The 13,083-nt window shown below is 37.3% G+C and overlaps 1 protein-coding gene across 1 annotated transcript in view; it reads right to left on the bottom strand.

Moving 5' to 3' along the window:
• si:dkey-238i5.2 overlaps positions 1–13,083 on the bottom strand; it is a 35,650-nt gene that overhangs the window by 10,493 nt on the left and 12,074 nt on the right. The window contains exons 7-15 of the mRNA XM_087273921.1: positions 9,812–9,968; positions 6,716–6,846; positions 6,493–6,571; positions 6,120–6,398; positions 5,845–5,976; positions 4,348–4,500; positions 3,601–3,818; positions 1,270–1,438; positions 1,011–1,136 (exon numbers count right to left, since the gene is read on the bottom strand). Of these exons, the coding sequence (XP_087130047.1) occupies positions 1,011–1,136; positions 1,270–1,438; positions 3,601–3,818; positions 4,348–4,500; positions 5,845–5,976; positions 6,120–6,398; positions 6,493–6,571; positions 6,716–6,846; positions 9,812–9,968 (1,444 nt within the window). The remainder of the gene's footprint in view (positions 1–1,010; positions 1,137–1,269; positions 1,439–3,600; positions 3,819–4,347; positions 4,501–5,844; positions 5,977–6,119; positions 6,399–6,492; positions 6,572–6,715; positions 6,847–9,811; positions 9,969–13,083) is intronic.

The following is a 13,083-nucleotide window of genomic DNA, read 5'->3' as shown; positions in this document are numbered from 1 at the left end:
GTTTAGCCTAGCTGTGTATTCAACCTTTGTTTAGATTCACTGCTGCCTGTACCGACAATTCGCCTGTTCTTTGACAACGATTTTGGATTGCTCTGCATGTACCTGTTTGACCCTGTTGACTTTTGTGGTGGGCAAAGTGAGGCTTCGTGAAACACTGAAACAGTTGAAGCAAATGATTCGAAGCTTCTAAACGTTTCGAAACTCGTCTTTACTGATACCTAGTGGTCATTTATTATGTATTGCTCTGGAACAGCTCCAGCAAAGAAACAGTTAAGCAAATTGAGGAATTATACCCCATATTGTAAAGTTGAAGTTTCAGATGACTTAGTGGAGCAGTGAGAGTTCCAGGCTAGCATGCAGAAATAATGGGTTTGAATCCAGGGTATAACATGCAGCTATATAGACATTCATTTTTAAATGCTGTGCTCTTGTAATGTGTTTTGTTTTAACATTGGTCAGACATCCAAATGAAAACTTTGTGAACAGAGCTTTAGTCATAAAAGTTAACATTATTAAAATACATAAATTAATACATTAAATAATTTCAGAGTATTTGTCTAGATTCAAACTCCTAACATTTGAAGCACAGTTACTCTGTGCACACACGGCCCACTAAGCGACATGCTACAAGCTACTAAGCGTTCAGCGTCCCTCACATGACATAAATACACTCACAATATTATTTTAAAAATCATATTTTAAAAGTCCCCCTTCTAACTGCAACCCAGTACTGGGAAACACCCATCCACACTCATTCACGGTCAACAGCTTATGTAATTTACCTTTACCGCATGTCTTTGGACAGTGGGAAAACCGGAGCAACCAGAGGAAACCCACACAAACACAGGGAGAACATGCAAACTCTACACAGAAATGTGAACTGAGCCGGGGCTCGAACCAATGGCCTTCTTGCTGTGAGGCGACAGTGCTACTTACTGAGCCACCATATCACCTATTACATGCATTTGAAATGATATAATTTTGAAATGATGTCAAAAAAATCTAGAAACCTGCTGTTGAACAGGTTCATTTGTTCGCTCTGCTCTCTCATCCTGGTCAAGCTGCTCTCTTTGAGTGTGCCAGTTCACCTGGATCCATCCCAGCATGCTTTGCAACTCATCTGTTCTCTCCTTGATCTAGAGGCAGGATGATTACAATAAAGAAAACATCAAAACAAACATCCTGCAGATGGACGGCGCATATTTAGACAGCTGATATTGCTTTTAGATGACCATGCGGCAACTGTGAGTAAATCAATCACACACTTACAATGTCTTTAAACTGACTCTCATCTTGCATAAGCCGTTGACCAGCTGCAGCCAGCTTGCTAAACTCAGCCAGCTTTGTTTCAATGCTGCGATCAATCTCTGCAACTTCACTCTCTCTCCAAGCAGCACTGCCCGCAAGAATACAAGATCTGGTGTTCTCTGTCCATGCACTAAGGGACACAGAAAAACAGACCATATTAAAATATCACATTAGTCCAAAACTAATACAGTACAATTTAACAAAACCACATATGGGAACACATTTCCTGCTAGAGTAACAAATCCCTGCTGGAAAAAAAACATCAGAAACCATCACAGAAGTACTACAAATACCATTAAAAACCATCAAATTCTATCTATCAAAACCAGTCTAATGTGTTTTGGAAATTATTCCATTTGAATTCATTGGTACACTAATACAGCCAATAAAAAATACCAGTAGATACCTAAAGAACTATTAGAGTTTCTGGGTCATTATTACTATAAAGTGCCTTTACACATCTGATATTTCAAAAAAAAAGTTTGAGATTTTTTATTTAACCACATGCTTGTTGTATTAATTAGACCTTAGGCTGTAAGAAATTAATTTTGGTCAAGCTCCTGCACTTTTTATAAATTAACTGCAAGCAGACAAACAGTAAACAAACCTCAAACTGTGTCAACCCTCGAAGTAGTATAAGAATATTTTCATTGCAGTGTGATTATAAAATGTATATTTTCAGAAAGGTAATGTGTGGCTTTACCAACCCAACTAATTAGATTGTGGAAAAAGTGTATTTACATTAATGAAATGGTGGACAAAACCTTTATTTACCAATAAAATATGCAATCGTTGCATGTTCCTTTAAAAATAAATTAAACAATATGAACTGGCCCTGATTGGTTAATTAAGAAATCTCAAGATTTTTTGCTAAGTTTATAAATATTTTGTTTATTTTCATAAAAGTTGAAAATTACGGTGGAAAACAGCATGACAGGGTGGACACTGGCATGTATTTTTTATTTCAAACAGTCAGCGAGCTCCATTATATAGACTTTAAAAGCATATCTTTTGTATAGACTGAGACCGATATTGCAGAAAGGTTTGTATTGTCCACTCATGTACTGCATTTACTGGTGTAGGTATGTGTGTTTAAGCATTGTAACATAAAAGCATTAACTAATTAATATTAACATATTGAATGAATTAAATAAATAAATAAATAAATAAATAAATAAATAAATAAATAACAATGCATATCCATCCTGTGGACAATGACAGGGAGGACATTTTTTGCTAATGATAGCATTTATTCAAGATTTTTAATATTAATTAATATTTCACTATGACAGAATGGACATGTTAAGCTTGACAACATTCAGTTTCAAACACAATATGAGGAAAAGAGAAAACATAAGTGTAAATACTTAATGTGTGCACAGTAGATGCTTTAACCTCCTCTGAAGAAAGGCAAAATGGGCATGGGGATGCCAATGAGTACATCAGTGGGCTTCTTAAAGGGTCATTTACCACATCATGACAGGGTGGACAGCAATTTTAAGGACACATGCAAAATGATTAATAATATTATAAAAAAAAATAGAAGTTATGAAATTTTTATATCAAATGACTTGTTAAAGACAACAAGAATATTTTAAAATCTTTTTAATTTTATCTAATTTACCTACTCTACCAACTGAAGTTGGCTGAGCGGTGTGTGGGACATGGCAAAATCACATCCATTCAATGAAGGAATATGGCAAAAATTGACAAAAACAAATTTTAAAACACTTATAGTTCTACCTTCATGTGTGTAAAGCTTTAATCAATTATATTAAACATCAGAGTTTCATTTTTTTACATTGTTCATAAAGGACTGATTCAATCTTGTGGGACATCAAAGGCACTTTATAGTGATAATAACCCTTCCGTTAAAACCAATACAATTTCTATTATAACAAATAAAACATTATAAATTAGGTGGCAGTTAAATTTTTTGTTATCATTTTAGATGATGGTTTAGATCAGTGGTTTTCAAACTTCTTTCATCAAGTACCACCTCAGAAAAAAATTGTCTCTCCAAGTACCACCATAATGAGCAGCATTAAAATACAGTAGCGTAGTAAGCCGAGTAAAGCACATTATTCAAATGTACATTTGTATTGTAACATGTATTCATATGTAAATCGTTTTTAATAATTTTTCTAATATATGTAGCATGTACATATGACACATTTGATATCTCCGCGTACCACTAGAAGGAAGCCCGCGTACCACTAGTGGTACACGTAACAGTTAGAGAACCACTGGTTTAAGTGAACTGCTCAATATTCAAATTAGATTTTATCTTACATCATGCCAAGATAGCTTTCGAAATAATCCTGAATCTGGTGGAATTTCTCCAGGCGTCCTCTGTTCTCAGCCATGTTGCGGCCTACTTCCTCCCAAGCCTGCAGTATCACCTGAACTTCTTCCCTGAGAGGGTCTCTCTGCTCTGGGGGAGGAATCTGTAGCTGGCTGGCTAGTTTCTCCATCTCTCTCACCTCTCCCTCAATGATATTATAATGAGCCTTTGTGGGACAAAGAATTCATTGATGAGTATGATAAACTGCTAGCAACCAAATGTATGGGACTTATCCACATTTGTCCTATCACCCATGATGCTTTACATGAATTATGGGACTGACTTCCATTAAACTGTCAAAACATAAATAAAATAATAAGATTGAATACAAATAAAGTACAAAACCAAACACATAATGGGTTGCTTGTAGCATTTAAAGGGATTTATTCTTCAGTTCTTTTGAATGGAAGTTGCCCAAACCAGAGTGCAACCCATAATTTAAAACACAGAAGTCACATGTGGAAAATAGTGGAAAGGGAGGATAATTCAATTTATTGCAAAGTGCAGATTGGATCAAATCTAACCAACAAATCCCTTATGAATAATTTAACTCTGTTTAATTTTAGCAACCTATGTTCTTAAGAAGCATGGTCCATCTTTAACTATTGCAGTCAAAGTTTAAATACTGAGGTCTTTTAAATAGTCGTTTACAGTATTTACATTCAGTTAGCAAATTCATGTTCTCATTGTCTGACCTCTAGGTCATCCTGCTGCTCCTGTAGCCCCTCCAGACCACTGATTTCAGAGTCGCAAAGCATAGCCATATCTGTTTCTGTGTCCAGGATGTCCATACTGAGCTCTGCACAGCGACAGACGTGCTGGTTTATCCGCAGTGTTAGAGTAGATAGCTGAGGAAAGATTGATCTATTGTTGGATATATAAAGACAACAAGTAGCCACAAAAGACTGATCAGCCCTGGTAATAAGATGTGCTTTTTGTTGTCGATGCTAACATTTGAGCTTGATTACGTCCAGAGGTTTTGTAGAACCTGCATTCGGCTGACTGTGGTAGTACTGTAGTGTACTGTGTATATTTTAATGGTGGAATGCATTCAAATAGCCACTGTTCCTACCGACCTAAAATTATTTAATTACATGGGATTTAAACTTGCCACCTGTAATTCTAAGATAAGTTGGAAAGCAAACAAATATAAAGAGCACAGTGTTCCATTCTGTACCAGTAAATCTAACTTAAACTTGTCTGTGAATATTAGGAGTAAAATCAATGTGTGTTACAGTGCTCAGCATATATACCTATATATACATATATACCCCCCCCCCCCCCCCCCCATATTATATTTGTGCATATACATTACATTAGTCAGTACTGAAGCCAAATCTGGAGGAAATCTAACAAAATAGTAATGGTCCAAAAACTAGTACATTCAAATTTATGTTATAGAAAAATCAAGAGAAGCAAAACAAAATTGTAAAATTTAGTAGAAATTTTGTATTTTTGCAATATTTTGCTTGAATTTAACTGTATTATCTTTTAATTTCTAAATATGTTTGGTCACTAAAATATTATTTTAATAAATATATCTGTTTTGTTCAAATGCACCACAACACATTGCCTATATTCACTGAGAAATGGATACAGTAAAATATTCAATTTCAAAAAGGGCGGAACACAATTATGCTGTGCACTGTATATCTGATTCTTATACTGCATTTTCTGATTTATTATTTTACATATTTAAAATATCATTCATTCATTTATCCATTCATTTATTCATTTTTCTTCGGCTTAGTCCCTTTATTATTCTGGGGTCGCCACAGCGGAATGTACCGCCAACTTATCCACCATATGTTTTACATAGTGGATGCCCTTCCAGCTGCAACCCATCACTGGGAAATATTTAAAATATATGAAATATATTTTGTAACACAATAACCCTTAAAATCAAATGCCACATGATTTGATTTAATAACAATCAGAATCAGAATTGGTTTTATTGCCAAGTGTGCTTTACACACGCAAGGAATTTAAAGCTTCCAGTGTACATAAAGTGACAAGTGACGACACAAAAAAAGTATTTACTTTGTATATATTGCATGAGAAAAGATGACAACCAATAGACAGAGTTGCAATTAGACAAAATTCAATGGCAAAAAAAACATGATGTATTTTGTTTACGTTTTAATTTTGTAGGTCTGTATTATTAGGTAAAATAAGTAAAATGAATAGTTTACCAATGTTTGTAGCTCATCAGTGGTCTGGTCTTGTTTCTGGAAGCCTTCTTGATCAGTCTGATGGCTGGATATATCTACTGCCATTTCTGCAGCCTCAGCCATTTCTTCCCTATGCAAGAGTTCAGGAACGCCCTAAACCACAAAGCAGATTCACAACAATGTAAGTGCTCCTGTATTTGTTGTTACGGGCGGTAAGAATGTTACTTTTCTGATTTACATGTTCTCGTATAAAATCAATACATGTTCTTAAAACTACAGTATAAGGTTTTGTTAACCTGACTCATTTTGTGATAACCACTGGGATCCAGAAGTTCGAGAAACTTCTCAAGCATTCCTGAACCGCCTTCCTCTTCATTTTCCGGGGGATGGTTAGAAAGTGTGAGTTCTGAAACCATATGTGCGGCTTTAAATCCAGTTTGTTCTTTATTCGCTGGTTCGTTCTCATTGTTATCTCCATATTTCTTTTGCAGAGCATCCCAGAGGACCTCTACCTGGCTTAGGAGCTCCTCTATCTTGTGGTCTTGTGTTGACTTTGAGCAGTCATGCTCTTCATTCTATATTTGATTTTCAACATAGTACAAAAAGAGAGAAGTGAGATCACGTATATATATGGCTTCATTGTATTGTTATGAGAAATCTGTATATTACCATTCCAGTGGATGCTGTCAACTCCTTATCGGGTATGAGAAATTCTTGAGAGCTTGTCTGAGCCATCTGGCTGATACAGCTGGGAAAACAATAGCAGTTAATCAAACATTACTCAACAACTGCATCTTAAAATTCACTGTATGAAATGACATCACAAATTTACAGATCATTTGCTTCATCAGTCATCCTCAGATTTCACTGTGAAATGAAACACTAATTGTACCTCTTCGTATCTTGTTTTTCAGAGATATGGTCCAGCTTGGAACAGCTGCTCTCTGACAATGAGCCTCGACTGCCTTCAGAGCATTCCTCGACTGGACTCCACGTCCCATGAGCCCACAGACCTTGAGAGCACTGCAGAAATACACAATCAGGAATAATTGCATTTAATAATACATAATTCAGAATACCACAGACACATTGGGTGGCTTTTATTTTGAAAAAACACTAATTACAAAACAAGATGGTGAAAGTATGTGTGAAATCAAAATAGCAATGTTTATTTTGCTAGCGCACATTGGTTATATTTTTAAGTGAGCAATTAATCTGTGCAAGTTCATTCACTAAAGGAAATGTTTTTTTGCCAATTTTCAAACAAATTCTGATCATTTGCTTCCTTAATTTGAGTAACTGTCCATCATTGTTGATGTCGATTTGTGATGACGTCAACTTTATTTTGTACATTAACATAACGGATGTCCTTACAGCAGTGGATACATTTGCCGTGCAAAAACAGTGCAAAGCTGAAGATGTGTGTGTGTGTGCGTGTGTGCGTGCGTGCATGCGTGTGTGTGTGTGTATTTGTACACAGTAACTTTATAACTACATTGTGCGTGACTTATCATTGCAGAAAGGCTTGAATTAACTTCACAACAAATATATCAAACAACCATTGGGAAAGTTATTACAGTAGTAAGGGAGATTTGCTTCATTCTTGTCTGTCACTGTGCTGTTTAACTATGTGATACACAGCAGGTGAAGGCTACGCTGATCAGAAAGATCTGGCTCTGACATGCATGTGGTAACAGTGGGCGGGGAGAACTAGCTCATTTGCATTAAAAGCACAGGCAACAAAAACAGCTCCAATGTCCTAACAGCGCAAACTACCAAGATTTAAAAAGATATAATAAATAATCTGATGTGTATTTTGATCTGAACCTTTACAGACACAAAAAGGGGTAAAATAGGTCCCCTTTAAAACATCTCAGTATCATCATAGCCTATATTGTTATTTTACTAATAAAACAGTGCAGTACATCCAACAGGCAATATAGGTGGTCACTGCTTTTATATTATATTTACTGTAAGTGTGAACATTTGAATAATTGTCAGTGCACACTGCGCAATGCACAAACCCCATTAAACGCGAAACAATTCACAACGAGAGTGAGAAAAAAAATAACCTCCACATTTTATTACAAGAATAGCTCTGTATAATTCATACATGAAAAATAGCTGAAAGCGATAATAAATGGACAACTGCAGTATGGATAAAAGCTAAAAAATATTAGACAAATACTACGCAGGACAAAACTCTATTTTGCATAACACCGCCCGCGATCAGCTATTGGGGGAACTAGAATGACGTAACATATTCCTACAGATTCCACATATCTGTGCTCACAGTTATAATTGCTCACGTTGGATATAAAGCCAAAAAAAGTCTTAAAGTCTTAAGTAATATAACGTCACAAGTGTTGTTGCCATTTTTAATCGATCTTAATTGAATTTTAATTTAAAATTAAATGGCGTAAAACCAAACGGAATCTTTCCAGAGCCGAAAAAGGAGGAAAAGAAAAGCAGAGGAAGAAAAGCAAGCTCAAAGTAAAGGTATGTTCTGCTATGCATAATACATTATTTAGTAGTGCAAATATAAGACAAGCCAACCCCTATCACCCCCCCCCACCACCACTCTTCACATACATCCTGCACCAGACACCCCCACGCCCTCCACTCTACGCTACCCTCCGTTTTTCACACACATCACGCAACACCCTTATCTATCACAATTATCTCTCCCAATAATTTACCCTGCGAATCGAATCTTACCCACTGTGCAACATCCAATGCAAAGTTTTGTTTGTGTAAATCTTTGTGTAAAAACAAGCTAAATTGTCTCCTGCGTTTCTAAATAGTTATGCATATATTTGTATGCTATTTATTTACAAAAATGCATTTGATTCAAGTTTAATTTGTTATACTTTTATACTTTATTGTTTAAATGAGTGTTTTCTGGCAAATTCATCATTATTTTCTTATTTACTTCTCCAGGGCCGGGTCGCGGGGGCATAAGTCTTAGGAGAGAACCCCACACTTCCCTCTCCCCAGACACTCCCTCCAGCTCCTCCGTGGAGATCCTGAGGCGTTCCTAGGCCAGCCGAGAGTCATAGTCCCTTCAGCGTGTCCTGGGTCTTACTCGAGGCCTTCTCCCGGTGGGACATGACTGGAACACCTCCCTAGGTAGGCGTCCTGGAGGCATCCGAAACAGATGCCCGAGCCACCTCAGCTGACTTCTCTCGATATGGAGGAGCAGTGGCTCTACCCCGAGCTCCTCTCTGGTGGCAGAGCTCGTCACCCTGTCTATAAGGGTGCGCCCTGCCACTCTTCGAAGGAAACTAATTTTGGCCGCTTTTATCTGAGATCTTGTCCTTTCAGTCCTGGCCCACAGATCATGACCATTGGTGAGAGTAGGGATGTAGACTGACTGGTAACTCGAGAGCTTTGCCTTTCTGCTCAGCTCCTTTACCACAACGGACTGGTACATCAACCGCATTACCGCTGCTGCTGCACCAATCCGCCTGTCAATCTCACATTCCATCCTTCCCTCACTCAGGAACAAAACCCCAAGATACTTGAACTCCTCCACCTGGGGTAAGGACTTTCCTCCAACCTGGAGATGGCAAACCACCTTTTTTCGGAGAAGCACCATAGCCTCGGACTTCGAGGTGCTGATTCCTACGGCCCCTCAACCCTACGGGCCGGCACTGACTCTGAGGCAAAAACAGGCTTCTACAGAAATCATAATATGACTACTTATAACTAAGGGTATTTTATTGGATTTAAGGAAGGTCATTTACATTTCCACCGATTTGCAGTCATGTTTTTAACTTTTAATTTCTTCTTCTTCTTCTTAACTTCGCAACTAAAAACCAAAGCAATATAACTGTCTAAAGAAGGTTATCTATCACTTTAGATAAGTTTAAAGCCTCAGTGTAAAAGACTGTCTCACCAAAGAGAAATCTCAGACCAATTGTCTTTTCTTTGTGGTCTGTAGTGGTCATTTATAATCACATGCTAACAGAAATTTCTGGAGACGAACCTCAAATCCTCGGAGACGGTTTTGCTCCTCTTTGACGTCTTTTCCCATTACGCCGTGACCCTCATTTCTAGCAAAGCTCTGTGAGTCAGGGCATGTGGTTAAAGGATCAGCGGGTAAAGTTGACGGGCGTTTGGAAGACACATCTGTCTTCTGGTTCCTGTGAAGCAGAACAAAGCGTTACCTCTAATGGCACCACTGAGGCATCATTACTCTTCAAACAGTTCAAGCATATCATGATTTTCATCATCATTTCAGACCGTAAGAGTCACGACTGTAAATCTTTAACTATAACAACTTGCAGACTGAAAATATAAAAACATGCACAGAACACCAACACCATATCTCTGTTGGTTATGTAATACTGGATGAATTTTCTCAGTGATTGTTTTGAGTTGCGAAGATATTACTCTTGGCAGGATGTACGAGCAATGATGTCATCTCCCTCTTGTGTGGTTAGCTCATAGTTTCAGGAAAGGTGTGTTTGCAGAGCTAGCGATAGAGGACTTGTTGAGAGAGACAAAAAGGAATGTAACTGGCTCTGTCGACATAGACAACATGGCTTGCTGGCTAGATTTTTTTTTTAAATAGCTAATGTTTGCAGGAACAGAATGATACAAAAAAGGTTATTCTGAGATAATGAGATTATTTTCCACTTATAACATTTAGTGGCATCAACATAGGCTGCTGCATGTTAAACCCAATTACACAAATATATTCATATGTGATATATGTGTGGTGTAAGTTCTATATTTTATTGTTAATTAAGTAATCTTGAATCATAGACACTTTATAAAAGCATTCCTACATGGAAAGAACCTATATGAGGATATATGCGCATTTACGAACCCTTTGCAGTATATATGCACATGTTTGACAATATATAACCTGCATATATGTGTATATATGCCACATATATAGGCAGAATTGAGGTGCATTTATGTGCATATACAGGCCATATAGGTCTTCTGTTTTGCTTCTTTATATCCACATATAAGCCCTATATGTACATACAAGATCTCCTAAATAGCTCATATCTCACTTTGGCAGCTGTCATGCACAATGCCTAGCTCATATTTTCTAATATCAAGGCAGTAACTAAGAACTAAAAAATATGAAATACCTCATTACTTCAACTTAAATGTTGTAAGTTCACAGTACTCATATAGCAGGGCCGAAGATTTATGGTAGATGGAGGTGACGTGTCCCTACCAATATCCACCCACCATAGAAATGACCCCACTAATAATGTAATCCACTATAAAAAATCATGCTGTCAACATTAACCTAGTACGCTCACCCCCAAAACATGTATGGACATTTTGATTGGCTGTGCTTTTCCATGCTATTATGTGAGAGACTGTGGCTGCCCTCAGATACAAGCAGAGCCAAATGTAGTGGATTGTTTTTATTCATTTTGTTTCTGAAAAACGTAATCTTTATGCAGTTATTTGTCTCCTTTTCTATTTAATTATGAGATATGAATATTGCGTTTCAGTGACATTTTAAGAACTAATTTTTGCTGGATTATCTTGTCAGATGGTAATCATGACCACTCTTTTTGTTGTACCAAAAATATTTCCAACTATTTTGTCAAATTGCTTACCATACTATTTTAACTTTGCATTTAATATAATAATAACAAACTGGCCAGACCATTCAACTTTCCTTGGCCATTTAAATCATAAGAAAAAAAAAATAAAAATAATAATAATCCAATTTTTGGAGACAGTACCATGAAGCTGCATTAGCTGGCTAGCCAGTTAAGATTAAGTTAAATTGGCACACATCTTTGGTTTTAGGACACATGAGTGTAGCTCAGCTCAGCTCAACAGCTCCAAAATACCATGACAACAAATCGTGATTAAAGTTAAGCTGTTTCATGTTACCCACGATTGGTGCAAACTAAGCTGAAACTAAACTGGCTAGCCAGCTAATCCAGCTTCATTGTACGAACCGCAGCTAAGAAACAACAGAATAGATTCGATGTTGACACCTTGTGGACAAACTCAGTAGTGTAAATAGATTCAAAGTACATGTTTGAGCTTAGGGAGGGTTTTAGAAAAATCAGGCTCTTGACCCACAAGTATATCCTAACGTTCACATAATTTTGTAAGTATATTTAAGCCTTTAGTTGGAATTTGTTGCTGATTTTATGTTTTTTTAATATTTATGACCAACTTTCAGACAAGTATTTTTGTTCAGTTCCTTTCTCAGTAGGGGCACATTCTTCCAGCTGCGTTTTCACAGAGTACCTGTCTCCTATCATATCTTCATACCATACATATGAGCTATTTCTCACCATCTGCACCAGAAGTGAGGCTACACCTTAAATGTTCACCTTTTCTTTCTCAATCGTTTCTGGGCTGTCACTCAGTTCTCCTGCTGTATATAACACTTACAGAAGTCATACTATTGAACAAAGGTCACCAGGTTTCCAATCTTAGTTTCCATGACGGTTTGGGTATTTGTGGAATTCTGCATCTAAAGCTGTTGACTGATCTGTGATAACAGCCATGATCCAATGTGATGTTTAGAAAGGGGTGACGTAATCTCAGCCACTAATTACAGCTTCCTTTAATGGTGCTGGCGGGGTTTTAACCAGACATGCATGGTTAAGTAGGAAAATAATCTCAAAATCACTCTGGTGCACAAATATTTTTGTAAGCTCTAAGTGATATTTGTCCAGCAGGATACTTAAAACAGAAGCACACTTTAAAAAGAAACATACTGCATAAACTAGCACATATTTCAAACTAGAAAACTAAAGCTCGTCTGAAAGTTTGAAGTAGCTTTAAAGCTTAAATAATTGAAGTAGTTTGTGATAAGTTTGGGCTATGGCGCAGTGGGTAACATGATCGCCTCAAAGCGAAAAAAGTCGCTGGTTCGAGCCTCGGCTGGGTCAGTTGGCATTTTTGTGTGGAGTTTGCATTTTCTCCCCGTGTTTGTGTGGGTTTCCTCCAGATGCTCCGGTTTCCCCCACAGTCCAAAGACGTGCTATAACAGATATGGGTAAGCTAAACTGGTCGTGAATGAGTGTGTATGGATGTTTCCCAATGCTGGGTTGCAGCTGGAAGGGTAACCGTGTAAAACATATGCTGAATAAGTTGACGGTTCATTGTTGCTAGGTGGTTACTATAGTAACTGAGTAATTGTTAAGGCGTTGCTCAGGTGTTTTCTGTGATTGCATTGCTATGCAGTTGCTAAGGGGTTCTGAGTGGTTGCTAGGCAGCTGCTAAGGTGTTTTTGGTCATTGGTAAGGTGTTGCTAGGGGG

The sequence above is a fragment of the Danio rerio genome, chromosome 11 (assembly GCF_052040795.2).
Source record: "Danio rerio strain M-AB ecotype USA chromosome 11, GRCz13ab, whole genome shotgun sequence".
Lineage (NCBI taxonomy): Eukaryota > Metazoa > Chordata > Actinopteri > Cypriniformes > Danionidae > Danio > Danio rerio.
Note: the sequence above shows the minus strand (reverse complement) of the source record. Positions and strands in the feature narration are given on the sequence as shown.